The following is a 22,284-nucleotide window of genomic DNA, read 5'->3' on the forward strand; positions in this document are numbered from 1 at the left end:
AACCCAAAGAAAAGATTTTACTCTCCCAGTGTTCTTAGAGCTGTGGATTCACAGGGAGGACCAGGTGGACTTCATCTTAGAGCACACCTGAAGCTGAAGACTTACAGTAAGGTAGTCACATGGAGCAGGCCTGATCATTTAGAGCTTTGACTCTTCATACTTAATACAGTTTTATGTAAATCTGTTTCAAAAAAAGCACAGAAGAAATCATTTTTCATCAGTCTGTGCCTCAGTCTGCCATGCTGATGGTTTAGAAGTTTCCCTTACGGAGACAAAATAATTTTATTTAATTATCAAGTTAATTAAAAAACATTGAGTAACACTTTATAATACGACCCAAGCCCTGAAAAGCAAAGTGTGCTTAAGATGCAAGATGGGGAAATATTGTTTTTCTCCAAAATAACCAAGAAATTATGCAGTACTTAAAATTAACTACAGTATAGTTTGTCTCTACTGTACTGTAAAATGCAATTGCATTGAAGTTCCATCAATTGCATTGAAATGCATTCAAATTCCATTAATTACAGAGGAATTACAATCTTATTAAAAGCCCCATTGGACTCCTGGACCCCTATTTATCAATTATTGGTGATAAATGACCTTTAACCTTCTGGAACGTGACTGAACTATGAAGCAAGCACTGCTGAAACAAAGGAGGCTGTCACAAACACAGCAGCTGAGCTCGTTTGGAGGCAGAGCCGATAAGAAGGAAACTGTAACAGGATTAAAGCCTCTGCAGAGGTAGGCGTCAATATGCAGACTGTACAGAGAGGCTCGAATGCAGCCGAAGATCGTCCCAGATTCAGCATTTGAGATAAAACACAGCTCTCATCGACAGACCAGTGTCACCCTTCTGTGTGTCTCATGTTTGAAGCTGCTCTGACTGAAAGGAACGGATACATCACTCTGTTCTCAGAATTAAACATGAATTCTTCTCATAATTAGAAAGTAGTGCAGCAATTAATGTTTATGGTAGATTTAATGAGTTATTTCAGCTTTACTGTCAGCACTGAGATTCAGCTCCAGCAACTGTTTGATGGAAAAACCAGGTGAATTTGATTACACCATCCACACCTGCAGGCAGGAGGAGTTTATATTAATACTGCCTTATATTCAGTAACCTAACACATAGACTTATGATTAATCTATTAAATATGCACACGAGCAGTTGCCAGTTTGCGAAATCCGCCATGTTCCACCATATTTGAATCCTTGGCTGGGAAGGACATCTTCCGTCTGCCTAATGGTTTTGCACATAGGTGACAAGAGACCGGCCACATACATACTAAGCCAAAGGCGGAGGAGAGGAGAAATTACATGCGTTCATGTGTGAATGAGGAACATTTAAATTACTTTCTGCGCCTTCAGACTCAAGATATAAAGCATCATACCTGTGCTATCATCGAAGGAGAAAGAAACAAAAATATGAAGGAACGAGACAACCAGAGGTAGTTGTTAGGTTGATTTTGATAATAGTTGTCTATATTGTACTTAAATTTGTAAACCTTGTTTCAAACTGTATGTTTAGATATTCTTCTGGTCTCCTCCCCCACATGTAGAATGGTGGGGGAGGCTATAGTGTTTAACTGCAGACACATCCTATGTGAAGGTTCTGTTTTCTTATTTAGTAAACTTCCTCCCCTTTATGGCCTCACCTATGCCTGTGTATGGTGGACCGTTAAAGGGATTACACCATATACAGGGTGAGGAAAGATGACACTTTGTGATCAGCAGGAAGACACACATACACACACACAGTGCCTTAGTTTTATGACGCACCACAGGGGGGATCGGATCCTTGCGCTTCATGTTAAAAACCGGTTGAGCTTTACAATGCCACTATTCATTCACTCTCACATTCACACACTGGTGGAGGAAAGCTGCAGTTGTAGCCACAGCTGCCCTGGGACAGACTGACAGAAGCGAGGCTGCCATATCGCGTCATCGGCCCCTCTGGCCAACACCAGTAGGCGGTAGGGTAAAGTGTCTTGCCCAAGGACACAACAACCAGGACAGAGAGAGCAGGGGGATCGAACCGGCAACCCTCCGGTTACAGATGAGCTTCCCAACCCCCTGAACCACGGTTGCCCCACAAACTAGGACTGCTCAATTAATCGAATTTTAATCTCGATTACGATCTGGGCTTTCAACGATCATTAAAAATAACTGAGCCGATTATTAGCCCCTCCCTCGTGCTTTACTCTTGCGCTGCTCCGTGTGGCAAATCGAGCGCACCTCCCTGCATTTTGAACACGTGTCACAACAATTAAGAGCAGCGGTCTCCAACCTTTTTTGCGCCACGGACCGGTTTATGCCCGACAATATTTTCATGGACCGGCCTTTAAGGTGTCGCGGATAAATACAACAAAATAAAACTAGTACCGGTACCGAAAAAAATAAAATTTATTCATAACACACGTGAAAAGACCAAGGAAAACCGAGTAAACGATAAAAACGATAACAAAATAACGCTGAAAACCGATAAAAACCCTGAAAACTATACATTTCACACCTGAGCCTCAACTTTTGTGGCCCGGTACCAAACGACTCACGGACCGGTACCGGTCCGAGGCCCGGGGGTTGGGGACCGCTGATTAAGAGGACCCGAGGGAAGCTCGGAAAGCTAAGCAGAAGTTATTTGGAGAGGAGAGTGACTGCCGTTGGTTGAAAAGAGAGGTAAAAAAAAAAACTTCAGTGGTGTGGAAACATTATGGTTCACGGAGTCAGACGTGGATCAAGTAGACATAGTGTGTAAACTTTGCTACGGTGTTGTAGCTGCACCACAGAGCAACACCGTAGCAAAGTTTACTAAACATAGATGTTTACATTTTTCATTTATTTTTTATATTGCAAACATTTGCACTGTTATCAGTATTTGCACACTATTTTATATTATTTTTTGACAATCTTTAAAGTCATTATTCAATACATTGTTATTGTTAAATAAAAATCGTCAAATAATCGAGATCTCAATTTCAGTGAAAATAATCGTGATTATCATTTTTGCCATAATCGAGCAGCCCTACCACAAACTGTGATTTTGTTTGTGAGAGTGTCTCATGATAATGACGTAAGCATGTGCACCGCTTGTGGTAACAGACGTGTGCAGATCAACAATGGATAATATATAGAGTGCGGGACAGAGTATCACCATGCAGCGTTTAAAGCGTGGAAGTACTGACCTTACTTTGAGTTCGATTCTGTAAAAAGTGACAAAAACATTAGCGTCCGCTGTTCACTGCGTGGGAAGAAAACTTCTTTTTACAGTGAAAAAAAACCCCTAAACTTCTGAGCAAGTACCTAGCACGCTGCCATGGGAATGTGAAACCCCCGGATCCTCCCACTGACATGACCGCTGTGGCACCGGGCAAACCTCCGCCTGCTCCACTCCTGCTAAACAGGTGAAAAAAAAGGCGACAGGACTCAGTGCTGCTGAGTCTTTGATTTGATTTATTTTCTGTTGTGTTTTACTTGCATCTATTTGAAAGACTGAGTGTAAACACAAAAAAATATTTTATTTTATGTGCTGGAATGTGCAGAAAATAGGTTTAAATGTTAAACAAATTTCTTTAAGTCAAAAACTGTGGCATAGAATTTAATTTTTGCTTGATGCAATGTGCATAAAGTTAAAAAATTAAAACTAATAAATCCAGTTTTAAAAAGAGACTTTTTCATTTGATTACATTTTATATGATGGATTATGCAGAAAAAGTAGAATTGGGCTGAAAGGTCTATCACTTTATTACCTATTCAGGTTGTAAATCATGTTTTTAAAAAGTAACTAAGTAACTAATTACTTTTGAAAATGGAGAATTAATCAGAAATTAGTTACAAATAAATTTTTTCAAGTAACATAGTAACCTTAGTAAAATCTCATCCTCTTCCTCCTCACATTAAGCTTCATCTCCTGAAATGAAGTCAGGGCTGCATACGAAAATGTCGATAAACAAGTTCATTTCTGACTCATATCGGACTCCTTTTGTTTAATCAAGAGTTTGATCAAGAGTAAATCAAGGTATACAGTGTTCATTTCTTTTGTCTCCATGTTGGGCGAGTGCTGACTATTGGTATATGTGTGCATGAGGGCAGGAATGCATGTTTGTGTCTGTGTGTGCCTGTTTGTCTATGTCTATGTGTCAGGTCGGGTCTTAGACTCCACGTCTCTGGGAACATCTCAGGCCCCCAGGTGCGGGGGCCTATCTCCCCCCACCACATTCCCTGCTGGTGGCTGATGCCTTCAGCCGTCGGTGTATTGGTGGTTCTTGGTGTTTGGGTGCTCAGGTATGCACTGACTCACTCCTGGTGGCTGCTTGACGGGGCCTGGTGCACGTGGCTCGGTCGGGCTCCTTCCGGAGGGTGGGGGGCTCTCTGACCTCGGGCCTTTGGGCCCGGGGCTCTGCCCACTCTGGTGCAACTGGCTGTCGGCAGAGCCCGCGGACACGTCACCGCAGTCACCTGTAGCTTCTGCACCGCAGCTGCAGGGTGACCCCCTGTATGGGGCTCTCCTCAGCTCTTTCCAGGAGGATGGTGCGGCTGCCCCTCCGGTAGTCCTCCTTGGGCCTCTAGATGTCTGGGGCCTGGATCTCCTCCATGCCTGCTTCATGTCCTGGGGGGCAGGGCTATGGCTCCCCACACTCTCTATCACATACAGTAGGTGTCAAACTCTGGCCCACGGGCCATATTTGGCCCGCAGCCTAACTACATACGAAGCCATACCAAATTATTATTAGAGCTGGCCTACTGGTATTATACAGCTAATATATATATTGTTTAGTATTAAACTTTGCTTGTTCCATATTCAGTTTTTCAGAAAAACTTGTTTGAGTCCATAAGAAGAGATTCATTCTTAAATCTGGAGGAAGATTTGTTTTTCAATAAATATTAATGTTAGCCCGCGAACTTGTTCCAGTTTTTAATTTTGGCCCACTGTGTATTTGAGTTTGACACCCCTGCTCTATCAGATAGTTACATGGAGAAATCTTTTGAATACAAGCGTGCTCACAGACGTGTTCACAGACACACATTATAACTTCCTTGGCTCCTGCTTCAAAGCATACCGTGCGTTGTCGGTCTTGCGTGCTGCTCAGTAACATTCAATATTTATTATTTAGTATTACTTATATTTGTCTTATCTAGGTTGTTGCTGTAGTCTCCATTGTTCTCTTTTGCTTGTTTTCTTTCTTTCTTTTTCTTCCAGCAGGTGATTCAGTGGACTTCTTAATGTCTTTTCTCATTGTCCCTCTTCCCCTGTTTTTCTTTCCCCTCTCCTTTTCTTGAACTTCTCTAAGTCTACGTCTTTCCCTTTCCTATCCCTCAATCATGTGTTTGTCAAAACCTAAAAGCAAAAATAAATAAATAAATAAAAGAAAATTAATAATAATAATAATAATAATAATAATAATAATAATAAAGATCTAGTGGACCAATAATGATCCACTTGGAAAAATAAATCCGTTGGGCATTTTATTTGGCCTTGAGACAATAATTCTGATTGCTACAGTGCTGAGCTGGACAGGCAAAAAAAAAAGTAAATCAAGGCAAATGCTTCTCATCCAGTATTGGCAGCTGAGGTAAACAGCCTTCCACAGATAGGAAGTCTGATGCATTTGAACTGGGAGGGGTAAGAAAAAAAAACTCAGTTGACTGGAATCAATCACCCTCTTACAATGCTGTGATTGCAGCCATTTCCTAACTCTCTGTGAATGGTACTCATGGTCTTTGATCAGTGGTTGCTGATCAGTGGTTATGACATGTCATTCAGTGGGCTAGTTACAGTCATAACATAAATGTACTATTTATAAGGTTGGGCACACCTGTAGTCAGCCGAGACTGAAGAAGCCACTTGGATGATGATGAATCGTTTCTCCTGCTGAAAACACTACGTCCAGATGAACAACATCAACTTTTTTGGGATTTTCTTACCTGGATGATTGGGCACTTTTATGTTATTTTTTTCTTATTTAAAAGCTGAGCTTCATTAATGTTTGTTCAATCTTCTAATGGTGTCCTCCTAGATTCAAAGCCAGCAGAAGCAGCTCTGGGTTCAGTTGTCTGATCATTTCCCTTTGTCTGCTGGAGTTTTATTCTAACATTGAACGTGAGATGGAGATGCTGTTTCTCCTCTGTCAGCATCATGAAGGCAGCTGTTTGTGGGGTCAAGAAGTGAATGATTAGCTTTTATGTTAAACATCTGGACATGTTTAAAGATGTGTTTTCTGTTCAGATTAACTTTATCTGTTACTTCTTCACAGGACACAATAATATGAGATCTTCAGTCTTTCTTTAGATGTCCAAAGTTTAGATGCAGAATCTGATAAACTGGATTCCTCATATTTGACTGAGTCAGAGAAATCAGTTCTTTAAGTGAATCCTGCATTAAAACAGGTTAACATGTTAAACATATCATCAGTCTGCCTTAGTTTTCAGTTATAAACATGTGAACACAGATAATTTTACAGTTTATGACCACAAGAGTTGGTGTGCAAAAATGAAATGAATACTTTTTTAAATTATAGAACAAAAAAAGTAAAAACAGACACTGACTCTACTATGAGAATATCAGTTCCTAAAAGGTGTGAAAGCGAAAATTTGTCAAATACCAAAACCAACAGTTGCACACGAGCTGCAGGAAACTCTGAAAGCTGCATCAAATACTGTGGTGTACATGAAACAGAGCTGCAAGTTTTAGAAGGATAAAAGGTTTAGCTGCTGCACCGGGATTCCTCACAAAGGCAGATCAAACACATTCACAGTAAATTAAATTATACTCGACTGAGATAAAACCAGAGCAGACAGATTATCGGCTGCAGGAGAAGAAAAGGTAAAATGTGAAGTGAAACATTTAATGTTAGAATCATCAAACATGAGGATCTAAGAACACTTAAACTTTGTTCAGGTTGTTTAAGGTTAAAGACTTCAAGACTGCATATCTGCTCACATCTGTCACAGAGAGCTCTGTCAATGAAACTCCACATTAACTTAACCTTTTACAGCTTTCACAGAAAACTTAAATGCCCCAAAGACATGAGAATAAACACAGGACAATTTACAAATTAAAAACCATCTCTGACACAAACATCACGTTATTGTCATGGTTCTGGGTCATTTTGGCCCAGCGGTTTAAGTTTCCTGTGCTTTTTGTCATTTTCTGCATTGTGTTAAGGATTATTCTAGGTTTCCTACGTTATTCTGTTCAGTATTCCCCCTGTGTTGTTGCCTTCTGTTTCTCCACCTGGGTGTCTGCATTTATATGGTTGTGTGAGTTCTTGTGCCATCATGTTTTCCCCAGCCTGTCATGCTCCTCATGTTCTCTCTCCCTCTCCGGTCTACATCTCTGTGTATTTCCTGTTTTACTTTGATAGTCTCTGTCTGTGTCCATCATGTTGTGTTTGCTCTTCCCCTGTCTCATTATTATCACGATTCGTGTCAGCTGTGTTCCCTGTGTGCTCCTACGTTCCTTGTTAGTTTTCTGTGTATTTATGTCAGAGTCTCCCTCAGTCCCTCATGCTGTCCGTTCCCTTGTGTGCCTCTCTGTGCGTTTAATTTATATTTTCCCAGTATAGTTTTGTATCATTTTCCCTTGAGTCAGCAATAAAGCTGCATTTTGAGTTCACCCAGGTGTGTTGAGAGCAGTGTTGGTCAAGTTACTTGAAAAAAGTAATCAGTAACTAATTACTTACCCAACAAAGTAATCCCGTTACTTTACTGATTACTTGTTTTAAGTAATTAGTTACTTTTTAAAAACATGATTTACAACATGAATAGGTAATAAAGTGATAGACCTTTCATCCCAATTCTACTTTTTCTGCATAATCCATCATATAAAATGTAATCAAATGAAAAAGTCTCTTTTTAAAACTGGTTTTATTAGTTTTAATCTTTTAACTTTATGCATCAAGCCTATATTTAATTATATGAAATATTCTCTGACTGGAAGAAATTTGTTTAACATTTAAACCTATTTTCTGCACATTCCAGCACATAAAATAAAATATTTTTTTGTGTTTACACTCAGTCTTTCAAATAGATGCAAGTAAAACACAACAGAAAATAAATAAAATCAAAGACTCAGCTGTCCTGTTGCTCTATTTTCACCTGTATAGCAGGAGAGGGGCAGGCGGAGGGAGGTTTGCCCTGGTGCAGATGTGTCGCAGCGGTCAGTGGAAGGATCTGGGAGTTTCTCTGTGAATTTCCCATTCTGTGGCAGCCTACTCTCGGTGCTTGCTCGGAAGTTTAGGGGGGTTTTTTCGCTGTAAAAAGAAGTTTTCTTCCCAGGCAGTGAACAGCGGACGCTAATGTTTTTGTCACTTTTTACGGAATCGAACTCAAAGTAAGGTCAGTACTTCCACGCTTTAAATGCTGCACGCTCATACTCTCTCCCGCACACGTCATATTATCCATTGTTGATCTGCACACAGCTGTTGCCACGAACGTCGCACTTGCGTACGTCATTGTCATGAGACACTCTTGCAAAAAAGTCACGGTTTTAGTAACGCAGTAACGCAGCGTGCTAACAGGAAAGTAAGAGTAATCTAATTACTTTTTTTGCAATAGTAATCCCTTACTTTACTCATTACTTGAAAAAGTAATCGGATTACAGTAACGCGTTACTGCCCGTCTCTGGTTAAGAGTCCTGCATTTCGGGTCCAATCTCCTGCCTACCATACAGCGATTCATGAGTTACATTATCTGTAGAACCAAAAAACTTCTTCATGATCGGTGGAAACATAGCGTCTGCGATCATATTGACCAATCAGAGCTGGAAACACATCAGGGTCATCTGTGTATTAAAAATTTAGTTTTTATGGTTAAAGTTAGACGGGGTCAAGCGTTGATCCCGGTGGGAAAGTAATTTTTTATTAAGAGACCATGTTTGAAAAGTATACATCATATTTATTTATTAGCCTATTGACTGATAATTTTGTGATCCATTTTCTTCTGCTCTCAGTTAAAAACTGATAATTCAGTAGACAATGATCCAATAGCACTGCTCACAAGCCCTGCCCCCACTCACATGCAACCCGCTTTTTTTTTTCTGCTGCAGGTTTTTGTCAAACACATCTTTCTCTGGACTCACCGGTCCCGTCCGAGTCCACCAGAATTGGTCTGAGGTTATTACTCTGCAACGATTCCATATCTGGAGTCTGCGGCGGGACGCACTGGGTCAACCCACCTGGGTGACAGTAGGCAGCTGGGAGGATGGCTCGCTGCAGGTGGAGGACCAGCAAGTGTGGCAAGGACCCAAGCCTCACCACAGGATGGATGGGATGGGTGGGAGGACCAGGGGCCGGTGGAGAGCAGGGTTGCCGGTGGCAGGGAGTCGGGTCCGGGTGGTAACCCTGGTGGAACATCCCTTCGTGTTCACGCGGGACGTGGACGACGAGGGCAGCTGCCCGGCTGGTCAATTCTGCCTGGATGCTGCCGCTAACAGCTCAGAGACCCTGGAGAGATACTTCAGGGAAGTGGCAGTTGGGAACAGCAGCTCGCTGCCCAGAGACTACACCAAGTGCTGCTATGGCTATTGTATAGACCTGCTGGAGAAGCTGGCTGAGGACCTAGGCTTTGAGTTTGACCTTTACATCGTCGGAGACGGAAAGTATGGAGCTTGGAAGGGAGGGCGCTGGACCGGGCTGGTGGGAGATCTCCTGAATGGTCTGGCAGACATGGCTGTCACCTCATTTAGCATAAATTCTGCCCGTAGCCGGGTGATCGACTTCACTTCGCCCTTCTTCTCCACCAGCCTGGGCATCCTGGTGCGCAGTAAGGACACAGCAGCCCCCATCGGGGCCTTCATGTGGCCCCTGCACTGGTCCATGTGGGTGGGCATCTTCCTGGCGCTGCACATCACTGCACTTTTCCTCACGCTCTACGAGTGGAAGAGTCCTTATGGGATGACACCTCATGGGCGCAACCGGGTGAGGGTATTCTCTTACTCATCGGCTCTCAACCTGTGCTACGCCATCCTGTTCGGGCGCACCGTCTCCTCTAAGACCCCAAAGTGCTGGACAGGCCGCTTCCTGATGAACTTGTGGGCCATCTTCTGTCTGCTGGTGCTGTCCAGCTACACCGCCAACCTTGCTGCTGTCATGGTGGGAGAGAAGACCTTTGAGGAGGTCTCAGGGATCCATGATGCCAAGGTGAGACCGTAAGGTTAGATTATTTTGTCATGGTTCTGCTGTCAGTGTCAGGATCTTCAGCTGGTCTCCAATCACACGTAGAGCAAGGAGAGTGCAAACAGGACATCCTGAGGGACTAAAACATTTCTGAAGCATCCCTTTGGTTCAGCATATAGGGCTCATACTGGAGATTAGCATCCTGCATCATTATAATAATGTTGGTCAAGGACCAGTTAAATTTTCAGCCAAGTTGGGCAAGAACAACTTGAACCTTCAGTTATCATTAGCCAGGAAGTTAGCAAATGCTCTTAAAAACTATCACTAGCAAAATTTGGCTAACATGAAACCTAACTTGACAATATATTTATTATATTGTATGAATTAATTAAGTGAAGATAAACCTTTATTAGTCCCACACATAGGAATTTTTTTTAAACTAAAAATAAAACTAAAATTAAAAAAACACTTGAAACACTTACCATTTATTGAAGAAATTTTTACAGTTTTATATAAACAAAGGGGTTTTTGACTTTTACCTCCAAATTATGACATCACATTGTAATTGGTCAGTTGCAATGGTGATCCTGGAACAACAATAATATGAAGATGCAGGAAAAACACTAACAGGGGATATAAGCTACACCGCATAAGATCTCACACAGAGGCCCAGGTCTTACTTGGAGCCTGGTGTTCACACAGCAGGCGACTAAACTCGACCATTTCTCACCTCTAACCATGCCCGGTCTGACACCATCAGTTTCACACTCACACACACAAAATTTGCGGTCACTCGGTGAGTTTGAGATACTTGAACTCCTCCACTTGTGGCAGGAACTCATCCCCGACCCGGAGTGGGCACTCCACCCTTTTCCGGCTGAGAACCATGGCCTCAGATTTGGAGGTGCTGATCCTCATTCCCGCTGCTCGGGGTCTTGTTCGCGAGTGATGGGAGAAGGGAGCCGGAGATCGACAGACAGATTGGGGCTGCAGCTGCAGTAATGCGGACGCTGCACCGGTCCGTCGTGGTGAAGAGGGAGCTGAGTGTAAAAGCGAAGCTCTCAATTTACCGGTCGATCTACATCCCTACCCTCACCTATGGCCACGAGCTGTGGGTAGTGACCGAAAGAATGAGATCGCGGATACAAGCGGCAGAAATGAGCTTCCTCCGAAGGGTGGCTGGCCTCTCCCTTAGAGATAGGGTGAGAAGTTCGGCCATCCGGGAGGGGCTCAGAGTAGAGCAGCTGCTGCTCCACATCGAAAGGAGCCAGCTGAGGTGGTTCGGGCATCTGACAAGGATGCCCCCTGGGCGCCTCCTGGGTGAGGTGTTCCAGGCATGTCCCACCGGGAGGAGGCCCCGGGGCAGACCCAGGACACGCTGGAGAGATTATATCTCTCGGCTGGCCTGGGAACGCCTTGGTATTCCCCCGGATAAGCTGGAGGAGGTGGCTGGGGAGAGGGAGGTCTGGGCCTCTTTGCTTAGGCTGCTGCCCCCGCGACCCGGCCCCGGACAAAGCGGATGAAGATGGATGGATGGATGGACGGTGAGTTTGAAGTGAGACGACCACGAGTGTTTTTCCTGTGAAACATTTTTCAGTCTCATGATAAAGGCAATGTGGTGCTGCTGGTTCAGGCGAGGTCAGATCTGTGTTTGTGAACTCTCTGCAGACTCTTTTCACTCTGTGCTCTCCATCCTGAAACAATTACAGATTAAATTTGCTCTGTGGATCACCTGCCTTGTCATAATTACACTTTTAATTCAGCGGCTGATTGAAGCATGAAGCACGCCTCTCAGTGTTTGCACAGCCGGCACTGCTGGGAGCTCAGGGAGCTTTAATTGGACGTCCATCTGTGTGTGATTAGCTTTTTATTTTATATGTGAAGCCCTGCAGCTTTCTGGGTGCCGCCTATCCTCATAGTGTATCAAGAGGCTGTGAAGGAAATTTCTGGATGTAATCTATAAAATAAAGCATGACTAAGAAGAAACATGAAACTGAATGTGAGCGTGAGTGGCCAGAGTGGCCCTTTACTGTGCAGCTTTGTGGGGTGTTTCAGGTCAAATGTGTTCACAGATGTTTCATGTGTTTCAGCTGAATATGCAGCATCCGCTGTTTCCTCTGTTTGTGTGTCCTTCATTCTTGTCCTCTTCCTCCTCTTTGTTGGTGTGTGCAGCTGCATCATCCGTCACAGGGTTTTCGTTTTGGGACAGTGAGGGAAAGCAGTGCGGAGGATTACATGAAGAAGAGTTTTCCAGAAATGCACGAATACATGAGACGCTTCAACGAGCCGACCACACCTGAAGGAGTTGCCACCCTCAAGTAAGAGAGCAACATTCAGCCGCAGGTTATGCTCTGATTCTCTTGGTTCTAACAGAGAAACCAGACTCAGTTCAGTTTTTCTAATTTTATTTATGGCCAAACACAAACAACTCCATTTTTAATTGGAAGAAATCTCTGAATCAAGGAATCATTCAACAGGAATCAAGAAGGGGTTGAGAGGAGATGGAAGAGAGCAAGGGGAGACAGAAAGCGTAGAGGTGTAATGCAGAGAGTTGTATGAACTGAGAGTGATGAAAGTGAGTGAAGAAGAAACAGACATATCCTGGTCAAAAATGACTCCAAGGTTCCTCAGAGTGTTACTGGAGGCCAGAGTAAGCATCTGGTTAGATACCATATTTCTAAGATTTTCAGGGCTGAGTACAATAGCCTCAGTTTTATCTGAATTAAGAAGCAGAAAATTAAAGGTCACCCGGGTCTTTATGTCTTTCAGACATTTCTGCAGTTTAACCAATTGGTGTGTGCTATCTGGCTGCATGGATAGATAAAGTTGTGTGTCATCTGCATAGCAGTGAAAATGTATGCTATGCCTTCTGATGATGCTGCCTAAGGGAAGCATGTATAATCTAAACAGAATTGGTCCTAGCACTGAACTCTGTGGAACTCCATAATTAACCTTAGTATGTGAAGAGGACTCTCTATTTACATGAACAAATGGCTATCTGTTCATATCAATCTATTCGATAGATATGATCCAAACCACTGCAGCAATTCATCAAGTAACCAGTTTCAAATTTCCCACGTGTGGGACTAATAAAGGTTATCTTATCTTATCTTAAGTAATTGAAATAATTGGATTAAAAAAATTCTGGACATGAATTCATTGCTTTGATGCTTCGTTTAATGCATGGCTCTGTAGCTCACCAATGTGTTAAAAAATGTAAACGCAAGTGTTTCACCCACATTTGTGACTGAAAAACAGAATTGAAATACAAATGTATTTAGAAGCAGCATATGAATATAAAGCCTGGCCCATGCAGCCCCCAGTTTTAAGCAGAAACACTGATAACACAACAGCAGCAGTGACTCTGGTACAGTTTGTTTCCATCCACTGCTGTTTGTTTTACACAGAGAAAAATCTGGAGTAAGTCTCCAGAAGTTGTATTAAAATATGCAGATGAACTGGTTAAATTATACAGCTTAATGAAGGCTGATGGCACCATCCCTATTTTACATGGAAGCTGCAGCAGGAAATGCATCCAGTCCGGAGCTGAAGTGTGTGGGGGGTATGGGGTGTACTAGACCTTATGAATATCAAGGCTTTTGTTTTCAGATTAAGAGTGAAATAATATGAAATAATGTGTTAAAAAAAACTTCATTAATATTTAAAAATATGAAAATAAAAACTTTTTTCACAATCTAATTAAAATGTACATGGGCCAGTACAACTCTTAGCCAATAATCTGAGGGACACTGAATTATTAATATCAATTAATGTATATACCATCATAACATCTGTTTTCAGCAGCACAAAACCTTGCCTCCTATAAATGTCAGAAAACCTTCCAAGAACACAAAGTAAAGGTATTTTTTAGTTTAGATTGCATATATATCTTATTTTAAAATGGAAACCATTGAGCAGCTCAATTCTGACAGATTCTGAAAGACAGACATCGTCTCTTTTTATGGAACATCCTCTGATGATTTATAAACGAACAGGATTTTCTTGTGTTTTTATTTAGGCTCAAATCAGTTTGATGTTTGAAGGCTCACAGTGACGTGAACTAATAACTCTCCCCAAATGCGTTACACCAAAAGTAAGAAGCCTTTTTTGTAAAATGTAATGGGTAGATAGTACAGATATTTGTTTAAAATTTTAGGGAGTAAAAGTAAAAAGAAGTAAGAAAAAAAACTACTTGAGTAAAGTACAGACACCTAAAACTTCTACTGACGTTTAGTAACAAAGTATTTGTACTTCGTCACTTACCACCTCTCAGCTGCAGCACTAATTCAACCCCTGCAGCACAGTATCTGTAATACCTACAGCATGCTCTAATCCAGTGGTTCCCAAACTTTTTTTGCTAGCCCCCCCCCTTGTTTTACAAGAAAATCTCCCACACCCCCACCACAAACACATCCTCCAACCACACACACCCATAACGACAAAGGTATGTGCCTTTTTTCACGTGACACTGTGCGCCACATTATTGTTTACATGAGATGAATTTCTACAATGGCGGATAAAGACAAAATACTGTTACTGTTAATCTGACTATCTGCAGTTTTTACACGCTTACAAATACACACGCAGTTACTGTTCCTCCATTTAGAAAGCCTGAGGCGTCATGGTGTAATTATTTTATGTGTAGTTGTTTTTTTCCTGTGTAATAATATTCAACATTGCTATCAATACATTTTTCAAAAAATGCCTCTCTGTGCAAAATGGGTTCAACTGTGGGATACTGTGATTTGGACAGGGAGGGGAAATTGTGGCAGAATCAGCCTGATGTTTTTTGTATCCCACTGTAACTTTACTGTATAAAGAGCTAACATCTCCAAAACGTCAGGAGTAGTTAGTCATTATAAGAAGTGTTTGTGAACTAAAAATCACGAATATGGGATACTTTTTGTCCGTGATTTGGGCAACCCAGCGCGAGCTCCCGACGCAGGGGAAACAAATTCTGTCGGGGAGACCTACTTTGGCACTTATGCAGGTGAAGCCAAAGGCAAGATGTGCTTCATCATATTTTCTAGTATTTGGCTTGGAAGGAAGTTGGTTTGGAAACATATTTGGCTAAGTTTCATCTTCTGCTTTGCATTTGTGTGGGAGCCCCGTCAAAAACCTGTCCAAAATGCTAAGTGTCCAAGCATTCTTCTTCTTTCTTTTTTTTCTCATACCGCGCCCCTCCTGCAATGGCGCCCCCCACTTTGGGAACCTCTGCTCTAATATTCTAATAGGATATTATGGTCAACAGTATCGAACGCTGCACTGAGGTCTAGCAGGACAAGCACAGAGATGAGTCACTGTCAGAGGCCATAAGAAGATCATTTGTAACCTTCACTAAAGCTGTTTCTGTGCTGTGATGGTCTCTGAAACCTGACTGAAACTCTTTAACCAAGCCATTCCTCTGCAGATGATCTTTAAGCTGTTTGACAACTACTGAAAGGAAGGTTAAAGATCGGCTTATAAGTAGCTAAGAACGCTGGGTCAAGATACGATTTAATTACTGATACTGTGGTATGTAGGTGATTGATGAAGATAGGCCGATCATAATTAAAACTGAACATCCCAGCACAGTAGAGGCTCGGACTGGAAACACGTCAGAAGAAAACAGGAAGACATGACGTGCATCATTGTCTGTGTGTGTGGTTTTGGAGTTTTCCGTAGTAACAGTGTGGCTCTGTGTTGAAGGACAGATCCTCCTCAGCTCGATGCCTTCATCATGGACAAAGCTCTGTTGGATTACGAAGTCTCCATCGATGCCGACTGCAAACTGGCGACAGTCGGGAAACCGTTTGCCATCGAAGGTAAGCAAGCAATACTGCTGGTGTTCCGTCTGTGTTTCGGTCAGGTCAAAGTGTACATTTGCTGTTTCTGTTTAGGTGACTTCCTGTCAGTGTTTTCTTTTAATTGGACTAATCAGAGGAGAGGAGCAAAGTTGTGTGATAGTTTAGCGATTTAAAGATCAGCTGGTGAATCAGTCAAACAACCTTGACATACTGAGGGGTGTAAACATCATAGTTCAGAAGTTCAGAAAACAAGCCAGCACTATGAAACTCGTCAGGTGACCTGAAGCTTCAGATAACAAGAAACAGAAAAACTGATCTGAGTCTGAAGCCAAATTGTCGAGTCATTGTAGAGAAAGATGAATGCTTCACTGTTGGTGCTCTGATACAGCATCACTATTATCAAAATGGCGACTAACAGAAAAAAGGTGACATGAAATCGTTCCATCCATGGAGTGAAGCTGAAGTTTACGTGATCCCTCAACACACACAATAAAAACAGTTTTAATAAATAATGGAAATAAAGAGTCCACAGCTGTTAGTTTCATCTGTTTCTCACTTTCATAGTTTCAGGTTTACATTTACTGAGGGTCTGCACCAGTCCTGCGTCACTGTTCTTTTTTTTTAGCTGTTTGGACAAACTGAATCTGCAGATTTGACAAAAGGCACGGAAGATGGGTGGGTGTACGTGAGGGACCAAGCAGCCAAGGCATAGAGGACACAGGAAAAAATATATTCAAAATTGGTTTTCTTTATTTTAACCCTCAAAAAAACGTTTAAAAAAATTCAAAAATATAATTAGAGGGCCCATAAAAGAGGTCAACTAAATATAACTCTATAAAATGTAATTTCCAGAACCTTAACAAAGTGGACACAACTTAACTCACAAACTGACCTCATTACAAGACACAAGAGGGTTTAGCCAAACCATTTACACACAATAGGAAGGAAACAAAAACAAACACTAATACTAACTAAGCACAGAATAACATAAGTAAACCTAAAACATCCCTGTTTCTGTTAAGAACATTGTTGGTCCTGCTGAGCAGGCATTTTGTTTTCAAAGTCTTTAGCCACGCCTTTTGCCCAGACAGGAAACAGCTACTGCCCCACACCAGGTAACTCAAAGAAAGAAAAACATAATTAATATAACAGAAAACATTTTTAGAAAAACCACACAATGCTATTATGTGCATGCTTTGTAATATCAGTGTTATGTTTAGGTAAAATGATTAATGAATCATATTAGTGAAGTGGCTGCAAACCAAATAAATAAAGTGAACGAATGGAATTGTTTTACCCATATGTGGCTGATGCCATCACAGTGTAGGACCAGATTTAGATGGAGAAGAAGACCAATGTAGAGGCAGGCCTACAAACCAAAGCTGACAGGAAATTATGTAGATCAGCACAGTGACTCGTCTCTATGAGGTCAAACATTGGGTTGAAACGTGAATAAAGTTTAAATTTGAATATGAGCAGTAAAAGTTTCCCGCTCTGACCTTCAGATGAACCATAATTAAGATTTTCTTTTAGTTTAATTAGACTTCGCGTCATCCTCCAGAATAATTACTGCTTAGACCTCTTAATTAACAGGTCCGTGGTTTTCTCTCCTGATTTATTCGACTTCCTGTTCTTGGCTCAGACATCCGTCTGCTCACTCCACACAAACAGACATGAACAATGCCTGATGTTGCTGTTTGTATTGTTCACCTTTCTGATGTTTTTTCTTCCTCTCAGAGCCTCTGAGGTTCAGCTTTCTGTAATATGAGCCTGATCGCCTGTTATTGATTGTTGTTGACAGTTTCTTTGTTTGTTGTTTGTGTGTCGTGTTTTTGTTTTGTTTTTTCTTTTATGCTCAATAACATCTGTCTGCTCAAATGTCTGATTTCTCTCTGCAGTTCCTGGACAGATAGAGAAACAAATTATGTACTGCCGTTTATGCCGTTTGTTGTTTTTATTGTTTACTGTTTATTTGTTTCCAGGTTACGGTATCGGCCTCCCTCAGAATTCTCCTCTGACATCCAATGTCTCCGAGTTCATCAGCAGGTACAAATCCGATGGTTACATGGACCTGCTGCACGACAAGTGGTACAAAGTGGTTCCGTGTGGGAACCGTGTGTTCGCCGTTACTGAGGTCAGTGTGACAGCAGCACACCTGTGTGGCCGTGGCCACCTGTTCCTTTCATGAAATGTATTTTATTTCAACCTTCTCAAAGCCAACAGAACAACACGAGGAGGCGTCTGGACACTTCAGATCTGGACTGGATATTTTTTCTGACTGTGCTCAGGTGGGCAGATGCTGTCCCCTGCTGGTCACTCTGAGACACAGCTATCAAACCTCATAAAGGCAGATTAAAAAACATAACACAAACTGCAGTCGGCAACAGGAAACCAGTTAGCAACACAGCAAGAAACCAGCTGCTGACACACTGCAGGCACAGAGGACAGGGCAAATACATCTTCCTGCTCTTAAAACAAGCTGCCTGCTGACCTTAGATCAGTTACATCTGTGCGTCCATTTAAAAACAGACTCAAAATCTCTTTGTTTGCACAGGCCTGCACTCATCAGGTGTTTTTTTGTTTTGGTTTATTTTAGTTTTATATTTTGCTCTTTTCAATGCCTTTACAATTTTAAACATGCACAGGTTCTTATGTTTTTATCTTCTGCGTTAAGCATGTTCCATTTGGAACTAATGAAATGTGGTAAATAAGTAATCGCCACTCCCTTCTCTCTCAGACTCTTCAGATGGGCATCAGCCACTTTTCCGGACTCTTCGTGTTGCTGTGCGTCGGCGTGAGCGGCGCTTTGCTGACTCTGGCAGGCGAACATGGTTTTTACCGACTCGTTCTGCCACACATCCGCCGCCGTCAGAACCTAAAGTACTGGCTGCACACCTCACAGGTAAGTCAGAGAAGGATGATCTCAGCTGAGTGCTTTTATATAATTCATTCATGTTTGTGAAAAACTAAATGAGAAAACTAAACGCTCTGTGTGACAGAAAATCCACCGAGCTCTGAACATGACGTACGAGGACGTGAAGAGGCAGCGAGCTGAGAAAGAGAAGAGGTCAGTCTCACCATCTGAGCTCAGAGTGTTTAGGTTAACTTTGATGGGAGTTGCAAGATGTCAACAGAGAACAGAACAACCTTAGGCTTCAATCTCCAGTTATTCTTTCAGTTATGAAGCTGATTTTATAATCCATGAATGAGAAATACGATAAATATAAACTTTCATGAGCAAAAACACTGTTGAAAAAGTCTTGGTTTTAAATTAGAAACACATGACCTTATAATGTTTTTTTCAGTTCTTCAAGCTAAACGTCTCCTTTGGAGTTTAGAGATTTCTTATCCACATATTTCTCACTGACTTATGTGCATTATTCTGAGCCTAAGGTCTTTGTCTGTGTTCAGCTGTAACCTGCACAAGTCTCAGCCCCCTCCGGCCCCTCCCGCTCCGGGAGCTTCAGCCAAATGGAACAACGAGACGAGCAAGGACGCCGATGCCGCAGCTACCGCCGCTGCTGCCAAAGATGCCAGAGACTTCAAAAGAGTCCACTTCAACCTGGAGACGCTGAACACCCGCCGTCTGCTTGCTCGTCTTGCAGTCTCTGAAACCAAGGGAGGCAGCGCCATGGCTGAGAGGGAGGGTCCAGCCAAGCCGAAGGCGGGGCCAAACAGCAGGCTGTGTGAGAATGGAGGACCGGCGGCTTCGTTCACCAACCGACTGCTCACGCTCCCCTCCTCATCCTCCTCTGCAAGACACAATGCTTCAGCTCCAGCCCCCACAGCCGCGGCGCTTTCTCCGCCTGCTACTTCCACCCCTGCCCCCGTTACCATAGCCCCGCCTGCCTCAGATGCCCCACCCCGTGTTGCTGTGGCTCCGCCCCGGCCTGGCGAGCTGGAGGAGCTGGAGGAGGAGATCGAACAGATGAGGGAGAAGTTACGGACAGCTCTGGCAAGGAGAGCTGAGATTCAGACGACTCTAACCAAACCCACTGTCACAGTGACAAGCGCCCCATCATCCGTTACCACGACAACCATTATGGCGACCCCAACAACGACAGGAGCCACGCCCATTCCCATACCCACCATTACCCCAGTAACAACCCTTCCTTCCAACATGAAATGCGTAACGACCATGACCGACCCGCCTCACAAAGTCCTATCTAAAGTCCGGCCCCTCCATAGCAGCCTGGCCAGTCAGAGGAGGTGATGTTCTCTGGAAAGGTCACGACACGGCGGCCATTCTAATCAGCAGTGAGGAAAAAAAATGTTCCTTTTATTTTGTTTAACTTTCTCAAGTTCTCAAAGAAGTTGATTGGACAGAAAACATCAAAGAGCCCTGAAGCTAATCAGATGATTGGTTACCTAATCAATATTTTTAGGCTGGATGAAATTATTGAACCCTTTAGAGTACAAACACTTTATATTTCCAGCTAAAATTTGAAATCCTGTGAAAACATTAAAGAAAAAATGAAATTGTTTCAATTACTTTATAAAATAAAAAATTACTGTTGAGAAAATATGCTAATTTAAATCCATAAATCTTAAAATGAAAGTCTGAAGATCAGGTAACATGCCCCAAACCCGAACCTTTATTATTTTACACATTTCAAAGTTTGAATAATCACTCAAAGACCAGTTATTTTATACACAAAATTTATTATTTTGTAATATTACTAATATTAGTAATTAGTATTGAATCAGTATTACTGTGAGTACAGTTTGTTTTTCAGGGTTTTTTACTCCTAAACGTCAAAGACAATCTATTTAAAATATTTTAATATGATATATTTATCACTTTAAAAGTGATGTTTTTTTGTCAATTAAGTGCTCAATAAAAAAAATATCTTTTAATGTTTTTCAGTCACAAGTACAGCTTGTGAAGTCTAAAGTCTGTCAGATAAATTATGTAAACTGAGGAAGAGAAGAAGACCAGGACGTGAGCCTGAGGTACACCGAATTTAATGAGTTCTTAGTTTGAGCCAAATACAGAATAATGTAGCAGTTGTATTATAGAAGTGCATATTCCTAAAGAATCCAGAGACTTATTTTTGCATATTTTTACATATTTAGTAACAAAACAAATAAGTTTGTATATAATTAAAATAGCTGCAGTGAATCTAAAGATTTTATTCTTTATTTTTATATAAAATCAGAGTCTGATGTTCAGTTTCCACCTCTGACTGGTTAAAACGGCCGCCGTGACAGAGACTGAAGAGCATTTCTGGAACTTTCTAAAACTCTGGTGGTGCACAAAAAGCATGTCCACTCTTTAAAAAGAAATTACAAGAAGTACACATACCACCAGACACAACATGAACAATAAAGCTGTTTCCTGTTGGGAACAGAAACGGTGGTGTTCATGCAATAACATCGTTAGTTCTTCACATAGACGTAACTCCTCTTCATGTAACATGAACATGGTTAGTGTAAGCAGTATGCCGAAGGTTTTTATTAGAGTCACTTCACTACAGACATGAAACCTTAAATGTTCCCACAGAGCCTGAACCCATCCCCGAATGTGACTTTAACCCCACCAATAACCACACACCAAGAAGTTAAACTGTAGAAATGTCTTAAAGACATAAACACCTGGATGACCTCTATTTTTCTGCTTCTAAACTTCTAAAAACTGAGGTTATTGTACTTGGCCCTGAAAATCTTAGAAATATGGTATCTAATCAGATACCTACTCTGGATGGCATTACCTTGGCCTCCAGTAACACTGTGAGTAATCGCGGAGTCATTTTTGACCAGGATATGTCCTTCAGCATCTACATTAAACAAATATTTATCTTTCTTCAAACATGTTTCTTAGAAACACTGAACTGCATCACTTTCCAAACTAAAGATGAAGAAATGTTCAGATTCTCCAGAAAACATGAAAACTTTTGTTAAACCTTCAAATGGTCTGAAAAGTTGAGGATGTTTTCACTCTGTTTGGTACATTTACAGGTTTCTCATAAAAAAGAAAGAAAAAAAATTGATTTGTATTTTATTCATTCATTCAGTTTGTTTTTCATCAGTTAAACTTAAATCTGAGAGATGAGCCTGAGTTTTGACTTTCAGATATTTTACTGAGTTAAATCCATTATTCATCCTGTTATTCTTCCTAAGTGTTTTTATGATAATTAATAAAATCGACTTTCTAATGAAGTCTGTGACGTTGTATTTTACTGGTTGATCTGATTTAACCGAGGAATCGGCTGGAGTTATTAAAAGCTTAAACCTCAGTGTCAGTCTAAAATTTGTTAAACCCTCTGTTTTATTCACAGCTAACAAGCTAGGTGTAGAATGATCGATCAGTGATTTGTTATAACCAGTGTTGGTCAAGTTACTTGAAAAAAGTAATCAGTAACTAATTACTGATTACTTCCCCAAAA

General features: G+C 41.7%; 1 protein-coding gene across 1 annotated transcript in view; it reads left to right on the forward strand.

The window, feature by feature from the left end:
• The window catches only part of grin3bb (glutamate receptor, ionotropic, N-methyl-D-aspartate 3Bb), a 68,154-nt gene extending 46,008 nt beyond the window's left edge, over positions 1–22,146 (forward strand). The window contains exons 3-9 of the mRNA XM_086282470.1: positions 9,044–10,136; positions 12,285–12,430; positions 15,801–15,916; positions 17,881–18,032; positions 18,636–18,800; positions 18,898–18,965; positions 19,310–22,146. Of these exons, the coding sequence (XP_086138596.1) occupies positions 9,044–10,136; positions 12,285–12,430; positions 15,801–15,916; positions 17,881–18,032; positions 18,636–18,800; positions 18,898–18,965; positions 19,310–20,111 (2,542 nt within the window). The 3' untranslated portion in view covers positions 20,112–22,146. The remainder of the gene's footprint in view (positions 1–9,043; positions 10,137–12,284; positions 12,431–15,800; positions 15,917–17,880; positions 18,033–18,635; positions 18,801–18,897; positions 18,966–19,309) is intronic.
• Positions 22,147–22,284: the final 138 nt, after the last annotated feature.

The sequence above is a fragment of the Aulonocara sp. 'chitande type north' Nkhata Bay genome, linkage group LG23, assembly GCF_057382095.1.
Source record: "Aulonocara sp. 'chitande type north' Nkhata Bay isolate Kocher_YH1m ecotype deep benthic linkage group LG23, A_spYH_male_GT1.1, whole genome shotgun sequence".
Taxonomy (NCBI): domain Eukaryota; kingdom Metazoa; phylum Chordata; class Actinopteri; order Cichliformes; family Cichlidae; genus Aulonocara; species Aulonocara sp. 'chitande type north' Nkhata Bay.